This window comes from Pan troglodytes, chromosome 19 (genome assembly GCF_028858775.2).
Source record: "Pan troglodytes isolate AG18354 chromosome 19, NHGRI_mPanTro3-v2.0_pri, whole genome shotgun sequence".
Taxonomy (NCBI): domain Eukaryota; kingdom Metazoa; phylum Chordata; class Mammalia; order Primates; family Hominidae; genus Pan; species Pan troglodytes.
This window is the reverse complement of record NC_072417.2, coordinates 73,733,664-73,758,516: the sequence shown is the minus strand read 5'-3', so window position 1 is coordinate 73,758,516 and position 24,853 is coordinate 73,733,664. Positions and strand designations below refer to the sequence as shown.

At 43.9% G+C, this 24,853-nt stretch overlaps 1 protein-coding gene across 6 annotated transcripts in view; it reads right to left on the bottom strand.

The window, feature by feature from the left end:
- The window catches only part of PPM1D (protein phosphatase, Mg2+/Mn2+ dependent 1D), a 150,412-nt gene that overhangs the window by 62,002 nt on the left and 63,557 nt on the right, over nucleotides 1-24,853 (bottom strand). For 2 of the 6 annotated variants that reach the window (XM_063798029.1, XM_063798031.1), the window contains 3 exons: nucleotides 7,152-7,269; nucleotides 4,859-4,981; nucleotides 617-2,321 (listed from right to left, as the gene is read on the bottom strand). In XM_063798029.1, the coding sequence (XP_063654099.1) occupies nucleotides 617-1,088 (472 nt within the window). In that variant the 5' untranslated portion in view covers nucleotides 1,089-2,321; nucleotides 4,859-4,981; nucleotides 7,152-7,269. 6 annotated transcript variants of the gene reach the window in all.

The window sequence follows — 24,853 nt, the reverse complement described above, 5'->3', positions numbered from 1 at the left end:
AAGCAGTACAGGTTTATGATCCTAAAAACATCTCACCATCATTACAACGGAATTCCTTCCAAAACTTTAAGTTGCCGGATGGTTACATTTCAGCCCTTCTAAATTAGCTTACGCTTTACTCCAGCAACCAACCCCAGCAATCCCGGGTCAATCTGGAGAACTGACACCACCGGTAGGAGGCAACCGAGAGGGATAAGAGTTTCAGGAGCAGAATTATGACAGATTCTCTAAGGAAACACTACAGTTTTTCCTTCGCCTGGCCCAGGTGCAACATCGATTTATCTTTTGGCCAAAATCTGGCGCCAGGTTTCAAACACGTTTTCTCTGGTTGCCACCAAAGTGAAGCAGGGAAGGGAGTGGACTGCTTCCCATTGATCCTTGGAGGATGGAAATAAAGCAAGAAGAGGCTGCAGGGAGACGAAAATCCTATCTTCCCCAAGGCCACTTGGTTTGCCCGGACCTCCACCCAGCAAAGCGCTATTACAGCTTTTAGTCACTTCCATCAGTGTATACTTTGGTTGCGCTCTGGGTGCCGGGGGCCCAAGCGGGGCTGGTGCCATAAAAGCCCTGAACTGCCTGAAAAAGGGGCGGGCGCCAAACAAGCCAGGGAACTTACCCAGTTTCTTCCACATGGCGAGGTGACAAGCGAGAAAGCCTTTGCGGATGGCAGCGCAAACCTTAGCCGGCTCGGACGAGGTGAAACCCTTCTGCTTCTTGATGAAACCCCACAAGTGCTCCCGGGCAAACTGTGCCGCCTCCCGCCCGCCGTGACCGTCGCACACGGCGAAAAAGGCCACGGAGGAACGGCGGCGGCAGCAGCGGCTGGGTGCCGGCGAGGCCCCGGCGTCCGGGAGAGGGTCGCGAGCCTCTCGGGCTGCCACCGCTGGGCCTTTCCCCGAGACTTCGCCGCCGGGAAGGGCAGCCGGCGACGGCCGCGGAGGCAACGGCTGAGACAGCGACCGCCGCGGCGAGGGCTTTTCTTCAGCCGTCGGTTCGGGCTCCACAACGATTTGAGTAACGTCCTCCATGTACTTCCTCCCGCCCTGGTCGGAGAAGACGCTCACTCCCAGCGAGTACAGCCCCGCCATGGCCGGCTGGCCGGGATCCCGCCGGTCCCACGCAGCCCGCCGAATCCGGCGGCGGGAGACACACTAGGCGCTCGCCGGCCAACTATTGTTTATCTTCGACGACGCCGAGAAGGGGGAGGGGGCGGTCCCGGAGAAGGGGGGGCGCGCGATGTCTGGACTTGTCCGCGAGAGCTGGGCCGGAGCGCCGGGGCGAGCGGAGCCAGGCAGTTGCGCCTGCGCACTGCGCTTCCCCCCCGCCCGCGCCCACCACACAAATCAGGCGTTCTCCCCCGCTGACGTCACTCGGCTCTCTAAGCTCGACCAATCCGGAGTCGAGTGGAGCGAGCCCGCCCTCCGTCCCCGCCTTCGCTCCCGCCTGCGACGGCCGCGCTCCCTCCTCCCGCCGCTGGCGCTGGGCCCGCGCACCTCCTAGTTTGCTTCCCCCACGCCGCGGGCGTTTTGGCCCTCCGGGTTGTCGGCAGTTGCTGATCCTTTCCCGAGCGGCTTGGTCTGTGTAGGCTTTTGGCTCAGTCCAGGGTTCTTAATGCGGCCTGCTGGCCTTGGCGTCCCGCTGCTTGCTTTGCTAGGAAGGTGGTGTGGGCTCGGGCCCCCAGCGAGTGGAGAATGAAGGGAGAAGAGTTCACCCTCCTCCTAAGCGAAATGGCGGGAAACCTCCCTTCCAAAGGGCGATTGTGAGCTGGCCGGAACAAGTGCGGCACCCTTGAGCTGGATCTGGGTGGGACGTATCCGACTGGGAATGGAGGAGGGAGGGAGTCCAGTTCTGTTGTTTAAAAAGCGCTTAGGAAATTTCCACCGTCAGCTGCACAGTCTCGGTTCACATAACTAGGTATGTCAGAGACGTAAGAGGGCTGTATTCTAACGAATTCCTAGGCAGATCTTTTCAGCTTTTGTTAAAGGTAGTGCTCGTTCCGACCAGCTCTGGATACAGCATTTTATTCCTGCGGTATCACTTCAAGTTATCACTTGAAAATAACTGACAAACACTGCCAAGAGCCCCAGTGCTCTAACGGTTTGGTGATCGTCCCCTCTCTTCACCGAGTCGGTCACAATCCCAACGCTAAAACCTTTGCACGGATTTTCATGGAGTTAAGCCGCAGAGCGAGGAATACACTAGTATTTGCTCAGTAGCATACGTTTTGTAGTTGAATCACTTTAAAGTTCACTTTTCCCGTTTTTGGCCATTTCTTCATCAATCTGTACTTTCCTGTAAAACCTTTGAGATTTTCAAATGGCCTAAAAACAGTATAGAAACGGGAATGGGGGGAATGTACATACAGTTGGCACAAGAAATACAAATAGAAAAAATCTTTATATCAATAAAAATATAAATAAGCAAAATCAGCTCAAGAAAATGTAGAAAATCTGAATAGATCAACTAAGTAAAAATAAATACAATCGAAGATATTCATTACCCCAAAAAGCACTAGACCAGATGGTTCCAGGGCATGGAAATGCTTGAAAAAAAAAAAAAATCCCAGCTTGTTTGGAGAGGTAATCATAACCCTGTTGGTAAAACCTAAGCATTATGAACACTAAAAGGAAACCTACAGACCCTGTTTCGTAACGATGAATACAAAAATCCTAAATGAAATATTAGCATTGTAATTAGGGAGCAGCCTCCATATCACAAGAACGGTTTGTGTAGCTCTATATTATTCATCTTACCGTTCACCACGTTTGACCCAAGAGATTACCAAAAGATAATTCCATCATGCTTTATAATCCTTTCCACCTCAATCACAACCAGTAGGATCTGCGTCATCCGTTTATTGCTCTAGTATCTCCATGCTACTCTGCTTCAATTACTCTGATTCCATATCCCACTCTTCACCAAATATCCTAACCATTTCACTTCACACTTTTGATTTCAACATCTGCCATCAACCACTTCCCCTTTATTCTTAGCCTCTTCTGTAAATGTTCCCATCAACTTCCCATTCCAACTGAAACCCGGTTTATCACTTAGCAAAACTACCTCCCTTGCAACTTTTCAAGTACAGGAGGTTATTTTTCCTCTCATAGGTATTCTTATCTGTGGCCTATTCCTCATATTACCTCCAAACCACTTCTCTTCCTTCCTCCCTCAGAAACTCAAGTGCTTTTAAAATTTATGCAGACTGCTACTACTCTGAGATGCTGTCAGCTACTGATCCCTGGTATCTCCCCGTCATTTTTCATAGCCCACCGTCTTTGTTTCTTCCACTATTCGTGTCACTTCTCATCCACTTTATTTTTCAAGATACTATCCATATCTTCCATACTGTCTCCTTTTCAAGAGTTTTACTGCTCCAACAATTATCCTCCTTGCTCCTGCCTCATCAATCTCTCCTTTCTCTCTGTCTTTCTAAATGTTAAAGACGGGGACTATGATGCCCAGGCTGGGGTGCAGTGATTATTCACAGGCGCAATTATAGCTCACTGCAGCCCCAAACTCCTGACCTCAAGTGATCCTCCAACTTTAGCCCCCAAGTAGCTGAGATTAAGGCACGTGTCACCACACCCAGACTAATTTCTCCTCCTCTGGGTCATTTCCATTTGTGTATAAATATGTTCTGTTTTTTTTCTTTTTTTTGAGACAGAGTCTCCCTCCATCACCCAGGCTGGAGTGCAGTGACGTGATCTCGGCTCACTAGCAACCTCTGCCTCCTGGGATCAAGGAATTCTCGTGCCTCGGCCTCCCTAGTAGCTGGGACTACAGGTGTGAGCCACCATATCTGGCCACTATTACCTCTTACCTGGACCACTACACTCGCCTCCTCACAAATCTTTCTTTCACTCTTGGCCCTCTGCGATCCTTTTTCCGCTAGGTACTATAGCGATCTTTCAAAAACCATAAATCAGATCAAGTCATTCTTTTACTCAATACATGGCTTCCATCACATTTAATATAATGTAGGCCAGGCACAGTGGCTCACACCTGTTATTCCAGCACTTTGGGAGGCCAACGTGGGCAGATCACTTAAGGCCAGGAGTGGAGACCAGCCTGGCCAACATGGCAAAACACTGTCGCTTCTAAAAATACAAAAATTAGCCAGTCATGGTGGCGTGCACTTGTAGTTCCAGCTACTAGGGGGAGAAGCTGAGGCAGGAGAATCACCTGAACCTGGGAGGCAGAGGCTGCAGTGAGCTCAGATCACACCACTACCTTGAAGCCTGGGCAACAGAGACTTTGTCTCAAAAAAATAAAATAATATGCAAACTCCTTATGAAGGCCTGAATCATCTGTTTGGCCCCTAAATGTTTGTCTAACATCTTTTCATAACACTTTCCCCTTCACCACTCACCGCTAGCCTCACTGGCCTTTTTTCTGTTCCTTGAACAGAAAATATCAAACTATTAGGAGACTTAGTGATTTTTTTTTTCATTAGCGGTTCCCTCTCCTTGAAATGCCATCCCCACTCCCAGCAGCTTTACAAAGCTGGATTCTTCTTGCTACTCAGATCACAGTTGAAATATTAAGGGACTTTCCTAACCACCCAATCTAACATAGCCACCCAATATCTCTCTATCACATAACCCTATTTTAATTATCTGCAGAGGACTACTCACTAGCTGAGCTTTTTTGTTTATTTGTCCCAATTAGAATATAGGCTCCATGAGAACAGGGAACTTGCCTTGTTCATTGCTGTACACTCTGAGCCTCGGACAAAGAGTTGTTGAGTGAGTTGATTAATTAATTTACTTAGCACAAAATGTATAAAATTAATATGAGGAAAACCAGGAAACGTTGCTAAAGAAAAAATAAGTCCTAAATAAATGTAAAAACATACCATGTTTCTAGATGAGAAAACAACTCAATTGGTCTCAAATTAATCTACAAATATATTATAACTTTAATCAAAATTCCAACTGGATTCTTTTTTTTTACTTGACAAGTTGATTCCAACATTTATCTGGAAGAGAAAATGGATAAGAATAGCCAAGATGTTGTTGAAAAAGAAGGTGATTAGTTGTCCTACAGATATTAGAATATTCTTTTTTATGTTTTAATTTTTATTTATTTATTATTATTATTATTTTTTGAGACAGACTCTCACTCTGTCGCCCAGGCTGGAGTGCAGTGGTGTGATTTCAGCTCACTGCAAGCTCTGCCTCCCGGGTTCAAGCAGTTCTAATGCCTCAGCCTGCCGAGTAGCTGGGATTACAGGCACACACCACTATGCCAGGCTAGTTTTTGTATTTTTAGTAGAGACGGGGTTTCACCATGTTAGCCAGGATGATCTCGATCTCCTGACCTTGTGATCCGCCCGCCTCTGCCTCCCAAAGTGCTGGGATTACAGGCGTGAGCCACCGCGCCTGGCCATATGTTTTTTTTTAAATACTAAAAGAAAACATGGGATAAAAATATCCTAAAACATCTTTTTAAGTTTCCTTTGTTATATTTCCAGTGGTTTTATGCTTAAAATGTCCTCAGTGTCCTTTTAAGCCAGGTATTGTGGCTCATGCCTGTAATTCCAGCACTTTGGGAGGCCAAAGTGGAAGGGTTGCTTGAGGCCAGGAGTTCCAGACCAGCAAAGGTAACATAGCAAAATGAGGACCTCATATCTTAAAAAACAAGAACAACAAAATCCCAGAAAATAAAACGTTCTTATTACTTCTGAGATTACTTAAATATGACTAAAATTTTATGTTTTCTTTTAGTATTTTTCTGGCTAAAATGTGTTTTTACATTCAAATTTATCTGGAATTATTTTGGCATAAAGTGAGTTTGAATTTCTTTCAAAAAAGTGTGTTTCCAATTGGTTACTGATACTTCCTTTATTAGTAAGTTTTTATATATGCTTGGATCTATTTCAGGGTTACCTATTGTCATCCACTGATTTGTTCATTTTAGGAGTCATGTCTTTAATCATAGAGTTCAAAATCTTCAAACATACACTCTGAGAATTAATTTTAGGCCAGGCACAGTGGCTCACGCCTATAATCCCAGCACTTTGGGAGGCCGAGGTGGGTGGATCGCTTGAGCTCAGAGTTCAAGACCAGCCTGGCCAACATGGCAAAACCCTGTCTCAACTAAAAATACAAAAATTAGCCGGGCATGGTGGCACCCGCCTGTAATCCCAGCTACTCGGGAGGTTGAGGCACAAGAATCACTTGAGCCTGGGAGATGGAAGTTGCAGTGAGCCGAGATCGCGCCACTGCATGCCAGCCTGGGTGGCAGAGCAAAGCTCTGTCTCAAAAAAAAAAAAAAAAAAAAGAATTAATTTCAGAAACAAAGTAAAAATCTCATTAATTTGCTATTGTTTCTTCCCATAGCTAGAAAATATCAGTGACATCTACCAAGGAGAGTAGTAGTCCATTGTCCATCTATTAGAGCCACTTTGTGTATTTACAGCTGTGAGATAACGTGTCTCAAGAGGTTACATTCTGTACACCTGCCTTTACTCTGACCCTGTTGTTTTTGCAACTCAGTATTTAACAAAATAATCACTCTAATCTGACTACCACTGTCACATTCATTGTGTGTGAATGTAAATTGGTGGGAGACGCAAAATTGGAATCACAGCTGCCAGAGTCCCAAAGGTGTCAAAGCTGTATATGTTCTTAATTAGCCATGGAAATTCAATCTGTCATGTTTCTGCAGATAAGTGGTTTCTGAGTCAATAATGGGGAAAGAATATTTGTACCTTTGTCTCTTCAGATAGTTCTACTGATACACTTAGGCTTTTTTTTCTTTTTCTAAAGAGATGTGGCCTGGTCTTTATTGCGTCATTGCATTTTCTTTATAAAAAGTTCCTTTTTTTCCATTTTATGAAAAGTTAAATAAAAGCTATTTGTTTAAATAACTTGGAAAAACCATCTTTTTCCTTGAGGTAATTATTGCATGGTTTAGTTTTACTCAGCAGTACTATTTACTACACTTCTGCTGCAGAAGATTTTATGCCCCTAATAGTGTACCATCCAGAATTTGAGACGAAATTAGAGAAACCACCTTTAAGATAGAAACTAGGAGGCCAAGGAGGGTGGATCATGAGGTCAGCAGTTTGAGACCACCCTGACCAACATGGCGAAACCCCGTCTCTACTAAAAATACAAAAATTAGCCAAGCATGGTGGCGCCTACCTGTAATTGCAGCTACCTGGGAGGCTGAGGCAGGAGAATCGCTGGAACCTGGGAGGCGGAGGCAGCAGTGAACTGAGATGGCACCACTGTACTCCAGCCTGGGTGACAGAGTGAGACTCTGTCAAAAAAAAAAAAAAAAAAAAAAAGATAGAAACTAAAGTTAAACATGCCATTTGTGTTTGCAGATGTTAACAAAATTTTGATTTCTGAGCTAGCATAGGAGCACATTATCTTAAAACACTCAGTGTTCCTTTGTGTTAAATGGGCACGACATTTTTTTTTTCACATTTTCTTGCCTCTATCCAGTATGTAGAACTTAATTGAACTTAGAAGGGACTTCAGAACTATTTATTTATTTATTTATTGAGACAGAGTTTTGCTCTTGTTGCCCAGGCTGGAGTGCAATGGCACAATCTTAGCTCACCGCAACCTCTGCCTCCTGGGTTCAAGCGATTCTCTTGAGTAGCTGGGATTACAGGCATGCACCACCACGCCCGGTTACTTTTTTGTATTTTTAGTAGAAACAGGGTTTCTCCATGTTGGTCAGGCTGGTCTCGAACTCCCGACCTCAGGTGATCCGCCTGCCTCGGCCTCCCAAAGTGCTGGGATTATAGGCACAAGCCACCGCACCCGGCCCAGAACTATTTATTTATTTAGAAACAGGGTCTTGGCCTGTTGCCCAGGCTGGAGTGCAGTGGTGTGATCATAGCTCACTGTAAACTTGAACTCCTAAATCACCTATTTAAAGAGAGGAAGCTTGGTCCAGGTTGGGTGGCTCACACCTATAATCCCAGCACTTTGGGAGGCTGATCACCTGAGGTCAGGAGTTCAAGACCAAGTTCAAGACCAGCCTGCTCAACATGGTGAAACCTTGTCTGTACTAAAAATATAGAAATTAGCCAGGCGTGGTGGTGGGTGTCTGTAATCCCAGCTACTTGGGAGGCTGAGGCAGGAGAATCACTTGAACCTGGGAGGCGGAGGTTGCAGTGAGCAGAGATTGCGCCACTGCACTCCAGCCTGGACAACAAAGCAAGACTCCGTCTTAAAAAAAAATTAATTTGCCTTTATTGAGTCTTTCCAAAGTATTAAATTTAGTTTCATAGAGAGAAGTTATTTTTCCTCCACTCTTATTTCATCACATAATGTAACATTTACTTAAATATGTAATTAAAACAAGAACAACTGGAACAAACAGGTTAGTGAACAAGCATTAACTCAACAGTGGGAGCAGCAGTGTATGGATGTATCAGAGGATCAGAGGGTTGAAGTCTATCTCCAAGGGTTCAGCACGCACTGGGCTTCTGTACATTTTTTTTTCTGAGACAGGGTCTTGCTGTATTGCCCAGGCTGGAGTGCAGTGGCACATTCATAGCTAACTGGAGCCTCAAAATCCTGGGCTCAAGTGATCCTCCCACATCAGCCTCTCACATGGCTGGACTACAGGGGTATGCCACCACATCTAGCTAATTTTTGGATTTTTTTGTAGATACAGAGTCTTGCTGTGTTGCCCAGGCTGGTCTCAAACTCCTGGTCTCTAGTGATCCTCCTACCTCAGCCTACCAAAGTACTGGATTACAGGCGTGAGCCACTGTGTCTAGCTCAGTATCTTCTTTTACAGGCAATCGAGGGCACTGATTTAGTTTTATCATTTAATGATTAGGCTTATCATTTAAGTGGTGATTAGTGGAAAGTGCTTCTGGCCTGTAATTATTCTTGGATGGGTTTTAATGAAAAATGAGGTAAATAAGTCAAAGGATTTATGGACAATGACAGACTGTCTTTGTAATGAGATTAATATGGCTTACTCTACCTGCTTACATATAATTAACTAAAAATCATATAAAGTATGTTCTGATACCTTAGTGGACATTTTGTTTTTTCCTTTCCAGTATCCATAACATCCATTCACCCTTCTTTTTTCTTTTTCAACTTTTATTTTCACACTAGAGGGTACATGTGCAGATTTGTTACAAAGATATATTGCATGATGCAGAGGTTTGGGGTATGAGTGAACCCATTACCCAGGTAGTCAGTATAGTACCCAATGGGTAGTTTTTCAGCTCTTGCCCTCCACCCCCTCTTCCCCCTTTAGTACCTAGTGTCATTGTGCTCATCTTTATGCCCATGTGTATCCAATGTTTATCTCCCACTTATAAGTGAGAACATGAGGTATTTGCTTTTCTGTTCCTGTGTTAATTTGCTTACAATAGTGGCCTACAGCTCTACCCATGTTTCTGTAAAGGACATGATTTTGTTCTTTCTTATAGCTGCATAGTATTCTGTGGTGTATGCGTACCACATTTTTTAAATCTAATTCACCATTGAGGGCACCTGGGTTGATTCTGTTGTCAACAGCGCTGCAATGAACACATGGATGCATGTGTCCTTTCGGTAGAACGATTTATTTTCCTTTGGGTGTATACCCAGTAACGAGATCGCTGGGTTGAACACCCTTCTTTTGGTGAAATAATACAAGGATTTTATCCTGTGTAATCACTCCCTCCCCTACTCTCAAGCTATGTGATTGGGTAGAATTGATCTCAGCCTCAGCTCTGGGAGAGCTCAGACTGGGTTAGGTCAGTCAACATATTCCATCTCCATGGCCTTACTGATGGTTCATTAATGAACTCATAACCTAGTCAGAAGCCCAGTGAGATATAAGGATATTTGCTGGGGCTCCTGGGAAAGAAAAACCTCTCCCTAATAAAATGAAGCTACTGGAAGATAAGCTAATTCTTCTTCAGGATTCTGTGTCCCATGAATGTGAAGCTGAGACTGCTACAGCCATTCTGTTACCAGGAAAGGAACTTGCCTGAAGATGAAGCTAACACTCAGAGGAAGAGGATCTGGGAGCTAGGTCCTACTAACATGATTTGAACTTTGGATAAGGTCATGACCATCACTGGACTTAGCAGTAGTCTTTTCTGTTTCCTTTTCTAGTGAAAGCAGTTTGCCTTGGATTTTTCTTCACTTGCAATGTAAAGAATCTTTACTGACACAGATAAAAATCTCCTGTTCCTCCTCGCTAGGGAATTGAGGATACCCTGTAACTAGTATGATTGGTCTTGTTTGTTTGAGCTCCTAACTATACTGAATTCTTGTGTTGCACTGTTCTTTTCATCCTGTGTGGTCTGTTCTGAGATTTCTGCTTCTTTGTGAGTCTTTTTGATGTCCTAGTTTTTGTTTATGTGCTAATTCAGAATATAGTTTCTAATATATTAAGACTTTATAATTTCTTTTTAGCAGGAAATTATTTTTATAATGTTCACTAGCTTTCCACCCCTAGACATCCCTACTCCCTCTTGATCCTTCCCTCACTGAAGGATATTTGGGTTTGTGCCTCAGGAACATGATGTTAGACAGGAAAAAAAGTTAAACATTCAGCTTTTTTGTTTCAAAAACATATCCTGGTATGCAAAAATATACAATTTAGCAGAGCCAGTTTTTTTGTGCAATGGAGACGATAAAGATTTTACAAATTCACAAGAAGACATATACAAGGTTGTTCATTGCATCATTGCTTGAAATGGCAAACATTGGAAACATCCATCAGTAGTGGAATAAGTAAGAAAATCCATATAACAGTGATAGCAGTCACAAGAAATATTCTTTTAGGAATAATATACTAGACATTGACTGACCCAGCAACCATTCCTGACTCTTTTCTCCATTTGCCACCTTCTCTATGGGGCTGAAAAGACTAATTATCCTCTTTCCTAAGCTCCTTTGCACGTAGGCCATGGGAAAATAATGATCGATGAGATTTTTTTTTTCTTTTTTTGAGAAGGGGTATCATTATTTTGCCCAGGCTGGTCTCAATCTCTTGGGCTCAGCCTTTTGAGTAGCTGGGACCACAGGTGCACCACCGTGCCCAGCTGATCAGAGATATAAATGGAAGTTTGTTGAGGGATTCTAGAGACAAATGCAGCTGGCACTGCACTTTCCCCCTGCATACAGCCATGAAGAAAGTGCCAGAAGTACAGAGATTCTGTCCCTGACATAACTGAGTTATGGGAAAAAAATGCCAACAGCTATCGACCTCCAGAATATTTGTATGTGAGAGAAAAAAGTTCGTTTGTTTAAATCACTCTTGGTTGGGTTTCGTGTTATCTTTAGCCAGAAGCATTCCTAACTGGTACACAGTGTCAACATGGAAACATCTCAAAAATAATATTACAAGATAGTAAAGGAATAATTGCTTTTTTTTTTTTTTTGACGGAGTCTCGCTCTTGTCACCCAGGCTGAAGTGCAGTGCTGCAATCTTGGCTCACTGCATCCTCCACCTCCCAGATTCAAGCAATTCTCCTGCCTCAGCCTCCTGAGTAGCTGGGACTACAGGTGCCTGCCACCACGCACGGCTAATTTTTTGTACTTTTAGTAGAGACGGGGTTTCACCAATGTTGGCCAGGTTGGTCTTGAACTCTTGACCTCAGGTGATCCACCCACCTCAGCCTCCCAAAGTGCTGGGATTACAGGCATGAGCCACCACGCCAGGCCAAATAATTGCATTTTTATGAATTTTTTTTTGAGATGGGGTCTCACTCTGTTGTCCAGGTTGGAGTACAGTGGCAGGCTCATAGCCCACTGTAACATTTAATTCCTGGACTCAAGTGATCCTCCTACCTCAGCCTCCTCAGTAGCTGGGACTACAGGTGTACATTATTATACCTCGCTAATTTTTGTATTGTTTGTAGAGACAGGGTCTCACTATGTTGCCGCCCAGGCTGGTCTTAAACTCCTGGCCTCAAGCAATCCTCCTGTCTTGGCCTCCCAAAGTGCTGGGATTACAAGCATGAGCCATGCACCAGCCTAAGTGGATTATTTTATTTTTAATATTTTAATTTAATTTAATTTAATTAATTTTTTTTGAGACGGAGTCACACTCTGTCACCCAGGCTGGAGTGCAGTAGTGTGATCTAGGCTCACTGCAATCTCTGCCTCCCAGGTTCAAGCAATTCTTCTGCCTCAGCCTCCCAAGTAGCTGGGATTACAGGTGCCCACCACCATGTCCAGGTAATTTTTGTATTTTCAGTAAAGATGGGGTTTCACCATATTTGCCAGTTTGGTCTCAAACTCCTGACCTCAAGTGGTCTGCCCCCCTTGGCCTCCCAAAGTGCTGGAATTACAGGCATGAGCCACTGTTCCCAGCCAATATTTTAACTGTATAAAATAGAAATGGGGTCTCACTATGTTGGCCAGTCTGGTCTCAAACTCCTGGCCTCAAGCAATCCTCCCCTCTCAGCCTCCCAAAGTGCTGGGATTACAGGTGTGAGGTACCATGCCCAGTCCTAAAAGGATGATTTGAAATGAATATACAAATTGATATGGCATAGCATATTTATATACGTTTCATACACATTCAAGACATTACTATAGGCCAGGCGCGGTGGCTCATGCCTGTAACCCTGACACTTTGGGAGGCCAAATTGGGTGGATTACTTGAGGTCAGGAGTTCGAGACCAGCCTGACCAACATGGTGAAACCCTGTCTCTACTAAAAATACAAAAATTAGCTGGCCATGGTGGCACACACCTAATCCCAGCTACTCAGGAGGCTGAGGCAGGAGAATTGCATGAACCCAGGAGGTGGAGGTTGCAGTGAGCCGAGATCGCGCCACTGCACTCTAGCCTGGGCGACAGAGCAAGAATTCATCTCAAAAAAAAAAAAAAAGACATTATCATATATTGCTAAAGTAAAATAATTTGTGTAATATGTATAGTATAAAGTAATCTAATGTACGTAAAATCTAAAAATTGTACTGGAAAAATACAAACAAATATGGTAGTTGTTACCCTTGGGGAGAGGACATGGTTAATGGGACTCTGGGGTGCAGAGCAAGAGGTAAAAGAATATAAAATTTATCTGTAATTTTTGTATTTCTTTAAAATACAGCAGAAATATGACAAAATGTTAATAATCTTTGATCCTTGGTAGTGAGGACACACGTTCATTTTATTATTCTCCATATTTTTCTGTATTTAATAAAAAAAGACTGGACTCAGTGGCTCAGTGCTTTGGGAGGCTGAGGTGGGAGGATCGCTTCAGGACAGGAATTTGAGACCAACAAAGCGAGACCCCCATCTCTACAAAAGAAAAATTTAAAAATTAGCTAGGCATGGTGACACACACCTGTAGTCCCAGCTACTTGGGAGGCTGAGACAGGAGGATCATTTGAGCGTAGGAGTTGGAGGCTGCAGTGAACTATGATCTGCACTCCAGCCTGGGTGACATCAAGACGCTGTCTCAAAAAACAAAACAAAACAAAACAAAATAAAATGTTTTAAAGTTCTCAGAAAAAAAAATAATTCTACAAGCTATAAGGGGAGAACTGGAGAAAAAACTAAAGAACTTAGATAGTGGTGTGTTCAAAAGTAAGTTATCCTGTTCCTGGCCCTCTCCACATGCAAGGGCCTGTGGGGGGAGTCAACTGAATTCCTCCAGATGGTTTGGGGCTCAGTTGCAACAGAATATGTGCCTCATTTTCTTGGGCCAACCTGGGAAGGCAGGCACCAGTCTTTAAGCCTTACCTTTACCTTGCCCAGCATGGTGAGGTTGTAGGATAGTAGAAATTGTGCTCCTGGGATTTGGGAGATGCACCCAAGGAACATCATGGTCCTCACAGGGGCCAGGATGTCAAGAGAAGTAGCAGAAAAAGCTATCTCAGCAGATGCCAAAGCATAGGAACCATGATTTATTAACATTTGCCCCTTTCACCCTTCAAATTAAGTAAAGCTACATATATGGGACCCCCTGAATGGAATCAGCCCATCTGAATTATTTAAAAGAATGTTCAGGGCCGGGTGTGGTGGCTCACACCTGTAATCCTACCACTTTGGGAGGCTGAGGTAGGCGGATCACCTGAGGTTGGGAGTTCGAGACCACCCTAACCAACATGGAGAAAACCCGTCTCTACTAAAAATACAAAATTAGCCGGGTATTGTGGCACATGCCTGTAATCCCAGCTACTCGGGAGGCTGAGGCAGGAGAATCACTTGAACCCGGGAGGCAGAGGTTGCGGTGAGCCAGAGATAGCGCCATTGCACTCCTGCCTGGGCAGCAAGAGTGAAACTCCTTCTCAAAAATAAATAAATAAATAAATAAATAAATAAATAAATAAAATAAAATAAAAAGAATGCTCAGTTTATTGGCTAGGCTTGTTGGCTCACACCTGTAATTCCAACACTTTGGGAGGCGAAGGCGGGAGGATCACTTGAGCCTAGGAGTTCAAGACCAGCCTAGGGCTGGGCACAGTGGCCCACACCTGTAATCCCAGCTACTTGGGAGGCTGAGATGGGAGGATCACCTGAGCCTGGGAAGTTGAGGCTGCAGTGAGTCATGATGGTGCTACTGCACTCCAGCCTGGGCGACAGAGCAAGACTCTGTCTCAAAATAAAAATAAAAATAAAAAAAGACTGGCAATCTATGCCAAACCCCTCAATATAGTATAAGAAAAAAAATGATTTGTTACACACATATAGGGATATCTCCTAGAACCAGAGGGCAGGAAGCCTACCTAAGCCTGATGAGGACCTTGGACAGGGACTTGTCAGGAACCAAGGCAATTGTTCTCTGCATCTTTCTAGAAGCATAAAGGTCTCCACCATACCTTTCACAGCAGAACAGCCTTTGGCTTGCTCATCAGCACAAATATTTACTGAGCACTTACCATGGACTAGAACTGCTCGAAACACTGGGAATAGAGAAGGGAATCAAACAGACAAAAAACATGTTCAAGTCTCTCAAGTCTACGTGTCCTATCAATTCCAAGGACTCATCATTTTTGTATTTTCTATTTTTCTATTCCAATTCTTCAAAGTGAGAAAGCAGAGGTCTTAAAACCCTGCTCCAAGTTTCCAGTTGGAGCTGTCCAGCCTCCTGACCTAGTGTCAGCAGAGGGCACAACTGAGCCTCAGGTGCAGTGAAAAGAGGTTTCTTGATCCCAGCCAGATCTCTTCTTAACTTCTATGTTCCAGGTGCCCCTCAGCTGTACAAAAAGAGTTGCTTCTGAGATTCCAGGTTGAGGCCTGGCAACTAGCAGTCATTGTGACAATGGTGAGATGCTAGCCTCCATGTAAAATGTGGAAAAAGATAGAGGAAAAGTTAGTATCTACTGGGAAAAATAAATTAGAAAACCAAACTGCAAATAAAATGTCAATCTGAAGGGGACGGGCTGAGAGACAAAGAGGGAGAAGGAAATGGGACAACAGGAGATCAGATGAGTAAGTGAGTTTGAAAGGTGTATTAGCCAGGACTAAATCCAGAGGAAGGGCTGACATCAGAACTGGTTGATCCAGCGATGTCATCAGAAACCACCTCATTCTTCATTCAGAGCTATAAGATAGCTACCTGTGGCAATCAATACTACATGCTTCCCCATGTGACGGGAGAGAAAGAATAACATCCCATAGCTTTTTCTCAAATAAAGAACTTTCCTAGCAGGCCAGGTGTTATAGCTCTCACCTGTAATCCAAGCACTTTGAGAGGCCAAGGTAGGCGAATCACTTGAGGTCAGGAGTTTGAGACCAGCCTGACCAACATGGTGAAACCCCATCTCTACTAAAAATACAAAAATTAGCCGGGTGTGGTAGCACACACTTGTAATCCCAGCTATTCGGGAGGCTGAGGCAGGAGAATCACTTGAACCCGAGAGGTGGAGGCTGCAGTGTGCAGAGATCAAGCCACTACACTCCAGCCTGGGTAACAGAGCGAGACTCCATCTGAAAAAAAAAAAAATAAAAGAGAGAGAACTTTCCTAGAAATTTTCAGCAAGGCTGTCTTACTATTTACCAGAACCAGGTCACATCTGATCTGATTGCTTTTAGACCCTTTCTTCTCACCATGGGCAATTTTTCCCCTGATGGGACATTCTGTAATATCTGGACACATTTTCGATTGTCACAACTTGAGGAGAGGAAATGCTACTAGTGTCTAGTGGGTAGAGGCCAAGGATGTTACTACTAAACATCCTTCAATGCACAGAAGGACACCCCCACCCCTGAGGCCTCCCCCTGCCACCCTCCCACCCCCTGCAACAAAGAGTCAAGAGTGCTGAGACTGGGAAACTCTGTTTTAGATCAAGTAGGCCCACTCACTAGCCGTACCCAGGCTAGGTGTAGGAGCAGGGGACACCAAAGAAAGATGATAATGAGTGGTCAGGGAGATAGAAGAAGATGGAAAGAATGTCTTATTCAAAAATCTAAGGAGACTTTTAAGAAGGCAAACATGGCCAATATCGTCAAATGCTGTAGAGAGGTCAAGTGAGTTTACAACTGAAAATCATCCAGTGGATTTATCCATAAGGGGTTTCTTGTTTCCCTCGCTCAAGAATTTCCAGTAGGGTGGCAGGGACAGGTCAGGCTGATAGGGATTGAGGAGTGAGTGAGGTGAAGAGAAAAAGACTCTGTTTACAGTATGGGTAAGTCATTTAAGAAGCTTGTCTGTGAATAGGAGAGAGAAGTAGCTAAAAAGTAAATAGAATAATGACATTTTTCTTTTTTCATTAAAACTTTTTTTTTTTTTTTTTTTTTTTTGAGATAGGGTCTCACTCTGTCACCCAGGCTGAAGTGCAGTGGCTCGATCTCGGCTCACTGCAACCTCTGCCTCCTGCGCTCAAGCGATCCTCCCACCTCAGCCTGCTGAGTAGTTGGGACTACAGGCACACCCCACAACACCTGGCTAACGTTCTGTATTTTGGGTAGAGATGGAGTTTTACCACGTTGCCCAGGCTGGTCTCCAACTCTTGGGCTCAAGTGATCTGCCCACCTCAACCTCTCAAAATGCTGGGATTACAGGTGTGAACCACTGTGCCCACCCAGAATAATGATTTTTTAATATTAAAGAGACATACTCATTTTTAAAATGCTGACAGGAGCCAGGCGCAGTGGCTCATGCTTGTAATCTCAACACTTTGGGAGGCTGAGGCAGGTGGATCACCTGAGGTCAGGAGTTCGAGACTAGCCTGGCCAACATGATGAAACCCCCGTCTCTAGTAAAAACACAAAAAACTAGCCAGGCATGGTGGCACATGCCTATAATCCCAGCTACTTGGGAGGCTGAGACAGGAGAATCGCTTGAACCCAGGAGGTGGAGGTTGCAGTGAGCCAAGATCACGCCACTGCACTCCAGCCTGGGCAACAAGAGCAAAACTCCATCTCAAAAAAATAAAAATTTAAAAAATGGTGACAGGAAAAATCCAAAACAGTAGAAAAAGTAAAAGAGAGAGGGAAAAATGAGAAATATCCCTGAGAAGAGATTATTATTTAGAGCAGAGCTTCTCAAACTTTAACATGCACATGAACCATCTGGGGATCCTGTAATCATCTGGAGGATCCTATTAAATGCAGATTCAGCTCCATTAGGTCTAGGGGGCATCCAAGAATCTACAGTTCTAATATGCTCTCAGGTGGTACCAAAGTTGCCACTCCATGGGCCACTTTGAATAATAAGGATTTAGAACAATTGTTCTCAAACTTCAGCATGCATCAGAATCACCTGATAGGCTGGTTAATCCAGAGAATGCTGGCCCCACTCCCAGAGTTTCTGATTCAGTAAGTCTGGGATGGGGCATAAGAATTAACTTTCTGTCAATCTTCAGGTGACCATTGATTTAGAGTATATGTGGAGAAAATCATCTTAAAAGAAAGAGAATTTCACCACTGAGAAGAAAAGGAAAAAGCAAGATTTGACAGGGTTGCAGATAAGTTGTTGGTTTATGGGGCAGGGTAGGACCCTGAAGAATTCACTGCCCATTGGCCTGTATCTTCTCTATGAAGTAGGAAATTGTCAGCTGAGAGCAAGGGGGAGGGCAATGGGAGAGGGAACTATGAACATTAGGTGAAGGCTTGTTGCTCTCCAGTTGCTCTCATAACACTATACAGAAAGTCTATTTGTGGATTGATTGATTGATTGATTGAGAGTCTTGCTGTGTTACCCAGGCTAAAGTGCAGTGGCATGATGGGAGCTCACAGTAGTCTCCAGCTTCTGGGCTCAAGCAATCCACTCACCTCAGCCTCCTGAGTAGGCCAGACTACAGCTGCTAGGCCACCATATCTGGCTAATTAAAAAAAAAAAAAAAAGATATAGATGGGGTCTTTCTATGTTGCCCAGGCTGGTCTGGAACTCTTGGCCAAATCCTCCCACTTCACCCTCCTAAGTAGCTGGAATTATAGGTGCAAGCCACCTCACCCAGCTTGTTTTGTTATTTATTAAAGGAATATTTGCAATTAATTCATCCAGACAAGTTGACCAGGAAGTTATGTGGTGCAGTGAAAGAATTAAGATTGTTCTTTGGCTGGCAACTAGAAACACCTGCTTGAAAATTCTCACGGTTATTGAATATGTGGTTTATTTTGTTTTGTTTGAGAAGGGATCTGACTATATTTTTCAGGCTGGCCTGGAACCCCCCGGGTTCAGGCAGTCCTCCCACCTCAGCCTCCCACTATATAGGACACATGTCACCATGCCTTGCTTAAGTGTTGTGATGTAGAAACTTAAGAATTCAATGACTTTAAGCAAACTGGCATAGAATTTATAAGGGAGATGGACTTCAGAACAAGAAGCTCTGGCTTCCACCGGGCATGGTGGCTCATGCCTGTAATCCCAGCATTTTGGGAATCTGAGGTGGGTGGATCACCTGACATCAGGAGTTCGAGACCAGCCTGGCCAACACAGTGAAACCCCCATCTCTACTAAAAATACAAAAAATCAGCCAGGTGTGGTGGCAAGTGCCTGTAATCCCAGCTACTTGGGAGGCTGAGGCAGGAGAATCGCTTGAACCCAGGAAGAGGAGGTTGCAGTAAACTGAGGTCATACCATTGCACTCCAGCCTGGGCAACAAGAATGAGACTCCATCTCAAAAAAAAAAAAAAAAAAAAAGAAGCTCTGGCTTCTAATCCTCCTCACCACTTAACACTTTAAAACTTTAGGCAAATTAGTTAACTTCTCTTAGCTTGTTTCTCAACGGTAAAATGGGGATAGCAAAGGTACATAACTCACAGAGGGTTAAATGAGATAATGTAGTAAATGCTTCACCAAGAAGTCAATTTTTCTATTGAGTCACAGTTTCACAAAAGTCTTGGGAGGGAATTGGATTAAATCAACTTTTAAGCCATATCCAGGCCGGGTGCAGTGACTCAGGCCTGTAATCTCAGCACTTTGGGAGGCCAAGGCGGACGGATTACTTGAGGTCAGGAGTTTGAGACCAGCCTGGCCAACATGGTGAAACCCCATCTCTACTAAAAATACAAAAATTAGCCAGGCGTGGTGGCACTCACCTGTTTTCCCAGGTACTTGGGAGGCTGAGGCAGGAGAATCGCTTGAACCCAGGAAGCGGAGATTGCAGTAAGCCAAGATCACGCCACTACACTCCAGTCTGGGCAACAGAGCTAGACTCTGTCTCAAATAAAAAAAGGCCACATCCATATTCATAATTCAAGATGACCATTTGTTTGAAGTTGCAAAAAGAATAATAATATTATTATTCCTATAACAGCTAACATTTATTGAGACTTTTCTGTGTGCATGGCATTATTTTAAGGACTTTACATGTATAAATTCAGTTGATTCTTACAACACTTCCGAGAGGTGGGTGCTATTATTCTATTTTGTAGATGAGAAAACTGGCACCTGAAGAAAATAACTTGCTCAAGGTCACACAGAGAATAAATGATAGAGTTTAAACTGAGACAACATAACTCCACGGCTATATTCACAACCACTTAACAGTATAGCCTCTTTAGGGCTCTGTTTAGTGAATTTTTTTTTGGCGGGGGGCAGGTGTTGAGGGGACAGAGTCTTGCTCTGTCGCCAGGGTAGAGTGCAGTGGTGCGATCTCAGCTCACTGCAACCTCCGCCTCCTGGGTTCAAGCAATTCCCCTGCCTCAGCCTCCTGAGTAGCTGGGGCTACAGGTGCATGCCACCACACCTGGCTAATTTTTTGTATTTTAGTACAGACAGGGTTTCACCCTGTTGGCCAGGATGGTCTCGATTTCCTGACATCGTGATCTGCCTGCCTTGGCCTCCCAAAGTTCTGGGATTACAGGCATAAACCACCGCGCCCTGGCCCTGTTTAGTGAATTAACTTCAGATTATGTGTCAAATAAATGGATCAGATGAGGTAAAAATCATTTGGTATCAGTGATTCTTAGGGTTCCAGATTCTAGGATTTGGTGTCAGGAATAAGCTTTTTCAGTTCTTGCTCAGATCCCTAGATGACCTTGTGACCAAGGGACCAATTAACAAGAGCATATTACTCCACACAGACTCAGTAGTCTCCTCTTTAGGTGGCCAACTACATTTTCATTTAACTGGACTGTGATGAGACTTAAATAACATAGTTTTTGTGGATTAAAAATTATAATAATGTGGGCTCTGCACAGTAGCTCATACCTGTAATCCCAGCACTTTGGGAGACTGAGATGAGAGGATCACTTGAGGCCAGGAGTTCAAGATCTGCCTGGGCAACATAGTGAGACCCCATATCTACAAAAAATGTATTTAAAAAATTTACTGGGTGATATAGTTTGGCTCTGGGTCCCCACCCAAATCTCATGTTGAATTGTAATCCCTAATATTGGAGGAGAAACCTGATGGGATGTGATTAGATCATGGGGGCAGATTCCCCACCTGCTGTTCTCATGATAGTGAGTAACTTCTCATGAGACTGGTTGTTTGAAAGTGGGTAGCACTTCCCCCTTCGCTCTCTCTCCTGCCCCTCCATGTGAAGAAGGTGCTTCCAATCATGCTTCCCGTACAACCTGTTGAACTGTGAGTCAATTAAACCTCTTTTCTTCATAAATTACCCAGTCTCAGGTAGTTCTGTGAGAAAAGACTAATACACTAGGCGTGCTGGCATGTGCCTGTAATCCCAGCTGTTTGGGAGGCTGAGGTGGGAGAATCACTTGACCCCAGGAGTTTGAGGCTGCAGTGAGCCACTGTACTCCAGCCTGGGTGACAGAGTAAGACCGTGTCTCTATTTTTTTTTTTTTTTTTTTTTTGAGACAGAATCTCGCTCTGTCACCCAGGCAGGAGTGCAGTGGTGTTGTGATCTCAGCTCACTCCAACTTCCACCTCCCAGGTTCAAGCGATTCTCCTGCCTCAGCCTCCCAAGTAGCTGGGACTACAGGCACCTGCCACCACGCCAGCTAATTTTTTGTATTTTTAGTAGAGACAGGGTTTTCACCGTATCAGGATGGTATTGATCTCCTGACCTCGTGATCCGCCCACCTTGGCCTCCCAAAGTGCTGGGATTACAGGCATGAACCACCATGCCAGCCCCTGTCTGTATTTTTTTTTAATTAAAATAATGGTTATTACTTGTTGAATGACTATTATGTCCTAGATTTCTTATACACAATAGCCTTAAAACAACAGCTCTGCAAAGGTAAATACTAATACCTCCATTTAACAAATTAAGAATCTGAAGTTAAAAATTTGCTGGAGGTGAAGAAAGTTTTCCTAGTTTCAACCTTTCTTTTTTCTTTATTTTTACACAGAGCTTTAAGGTAGGTCTACTAGTTCCCAAACTTTAGAATGAAAATAATTATGTTGAAACAAAGAGGCTGGGCAAGGTGGCTCAACACTTTGGGAGGCTGAGGTGGGAAGATCACTTGACCCCAGGAGTTCAAGAGCAGCCTGGACAACATAGTGAAACCCTCATCTCAAAAAAAAAAAAAAGAAAAGAAAAGAAGGAAGGAAGAAAAAAAGAAAGAAAGAAAGAAAGAAAGAAAGAAATTTTTCTCTGCTGAATCTGGCAATGGATTGATTTCCCTACATTCATGTTAGAAGCTTGAGTCTCATAGATTTTTCAGTGAATGACTCTTTTGGACACGCCTCATTAAATGGAGTACATTGAATTCTTCCTCCCTTCCCAACCTCCTACAAACAAACATTCCTACCCAAGATCAAGTTCATCTGGTCAATACTCCTGTGTTTGGGCAGGATAGTCTCTCAGCTCACCTCATTCCCCAGGCCTATGAGTGCTGAAATGAGAATGGAAGAATGAGTTGTTGAGATCTTCTTTTGGAGACTTCATATATTTTCTTTGATTACCCCCAGTCCCTCTTTCATTGGACAAATAATAAATATACATTGCATGTCCACTATGTACAATGGCTTGGAAGTTATCAAATGATAGAGCCAACCTAGGCCTGCTCTAAAATGGTCACCCCAGCTCCCCAGCCTGGATATCATGATACAGCATCCTCTAAGACCTCATCTAAATAGAGCCATCCCAGGAGGACCACCTGAATAGGACACCCAAGCCCTGTCTAGAGGCCAGCTGAACTCACCTATTATTCTTGTATTTTACCCAAAATGTTGGTGTCTCATCATTTAGCCTCTATACACCCCCTCTTCACCTTATCTCTCTTATACTCCAGACCAATGCCACTTTATTCTCTTTCCTGACTTATCCTCCCAATGCTCCCCTCCCTAAAATATTTCTCCCCTCTGACTTCTGGATATTTATTTCCATTGTAAACAAAGTCTCCCACATTCTCCTTTCTTCTATAATTTTCCTCCCCACTCCCTTCTTGTCTTATCCTGCAAATCCTACTCCTGGAACTATCCTTTTGAGATTAGGAGGTTCATGGTCTCCCATAATCTACAAATCATAGGGGCTAGAGGAAATTTTTAATTTTTGTTTTCATTATTACCAAATCAGTACTCCTTTCAGAAGGGTAAAAAATCCTCTCCAACTTTTCTTTCTTATCCACCAGTCTATAACTACTATTTTACATTTCTAAGAATGTGTAGCGCCTTGCTCACTATTTACCTCTAAATCTCATATCGTTCTACCATCCTGATAATGTCACCTTTCTTTGGAAGAAAACATTAAACCCAATAACCTCACACTTCCATGAGTTACTCAACTCAAGCGACATTTCACTTCAGGCCAATCAGACTCACACATGAACATCCTAGAAGCTGTCCCACATTACAAATCTTTCATTCCAATGTATCTACCATTTTCCAGCCACAGCAGCTGCCTCTGTGCTTGCTGCCTGATTCCTTGTATCTTCTATTCTCTATCTTCTACCTTTCCTTCCAGATCTCCCATGCCCTAACTTTTACTACTACTATTCTTAGATCATACGGAGACCTATAGGCTCCTCGTCGTTCTATGTTGTTCAACCTATTAGCCCCATGGTAGCCTCTCTGGTCTAACCTCCCTTTTCCTTCCTTCTCTAGTCTGACTTCCATGGTTTATCACTTCAACTGCTCACTCAGGAGCCCGCTGACCTCCCTTGCATCCCTTCCTTCTTCTGTCAACCTGGACATCCCCAGAATCGATGCTGTGCAATCTTCTCTGCCCCTGTAACAAGATGGGGAATGCTATGAGGATGAGTGCTGCTACACACTTCTGGATCTGTAGGCCCAGAGTAACACTCAAGAACCTTATTCCTGCCAGGTGTGGTGGCTCACACCTGTAATCCCAGCACTTTGGGATGCCAAGGCGGGCAGATCATGAGGTCAAGAGATCAAGACCATCCTGGCCAACTTGGTGAAACCCCATCTCTACTAAAAATACAAAAATTAGCTGGGCGTGGTGGCATGCATCTGTAGTCCCAGCTACTCAGGAGGCTGAGGCAGGAAAATCGCTTGAATCTGGGAGGCGGAGGTTGCAGTGAGCCGAGATCACACCATTGCACTCCAGCCTGGGCAAGAGTAAGACTCCATCTCAAAAAAAAAAAAAAAAAAAGAACTTTATTCCTGGTCCTTGATCTGCTCCCCTCCTTCTCTCATGTTCACATCATTCCAAGCCTTCTCAAGCCTCTTTAAATTCATAACTACTCATTTGGCAGCTTATTATTATTATTTGAGACAAGGTTTTGCTCTGTCACCCAGGCTGGAGTGCAGTGGCATGATCATGGCTCACTGCAGACTTGAACTCCTGGGCTCAAGCGATCCTCCTGTCTCAGACTCCTAAAGTCCTGGGATTACAAGTATAAGCTACCATGCCCAGCCTCACCAATTTTTTTTTTTTTTTTTTGAGATGGAGGACGGAATTTCACTCTTGTTGCCCAGGCTGGAATGCAATGGCATAGTCTTGGCTCACCACAACCTCTGCCTCCTGGGTTCAAGCAATTCTCCCGCTTCAGCCTCCCAAGTAGCTGGGATTGCAGGCAAGCACCACCACACCCAGCTAATTTTGTATTTTTAGTAGAGATGGGGTTTCTCCATGTTGGTCAGGCTGGTCTTGAACTCCTGATCTCAGGTAATCCACCCGCCTTGGCCTCCCAAAGTGCTGGGATTATAGGCCTGAGCCACTGCACCCAGCCTTTTTTTTTTTTTTTTTTTTTAAGACAGAGTCTCACTCTGTTGCCCAGGCTGGAGTGCAGTGGCTCCATCTCAGCTCACTGCAACCTCCGCCTTCCAGATTCAAGTGATTCTCCTGCCTCAGCCTCCCAAGTAGCTGGGATTACAGGCATGCACCACCATGCCCAGCTAATTTTTGTATTTTTAGTAGAGATTTTTTTTTAACAGCCCACAAGCTAAGAATAGATTTTAACATTTTTAAATGATTGCATTTTAAATCGTTATATAAGCACCTACATAATAGGCTTAATGGTGTCTCTTGGCCCACAAAGCCTAAAATGTTTACCAATTGAGCCCTTTAAAAAATATTGTCATCTCCTGATTTAGATAGACATAATAATTGACTAAAAATATTCTTCACTTATTTTCCTTGGGCCCCACTATTT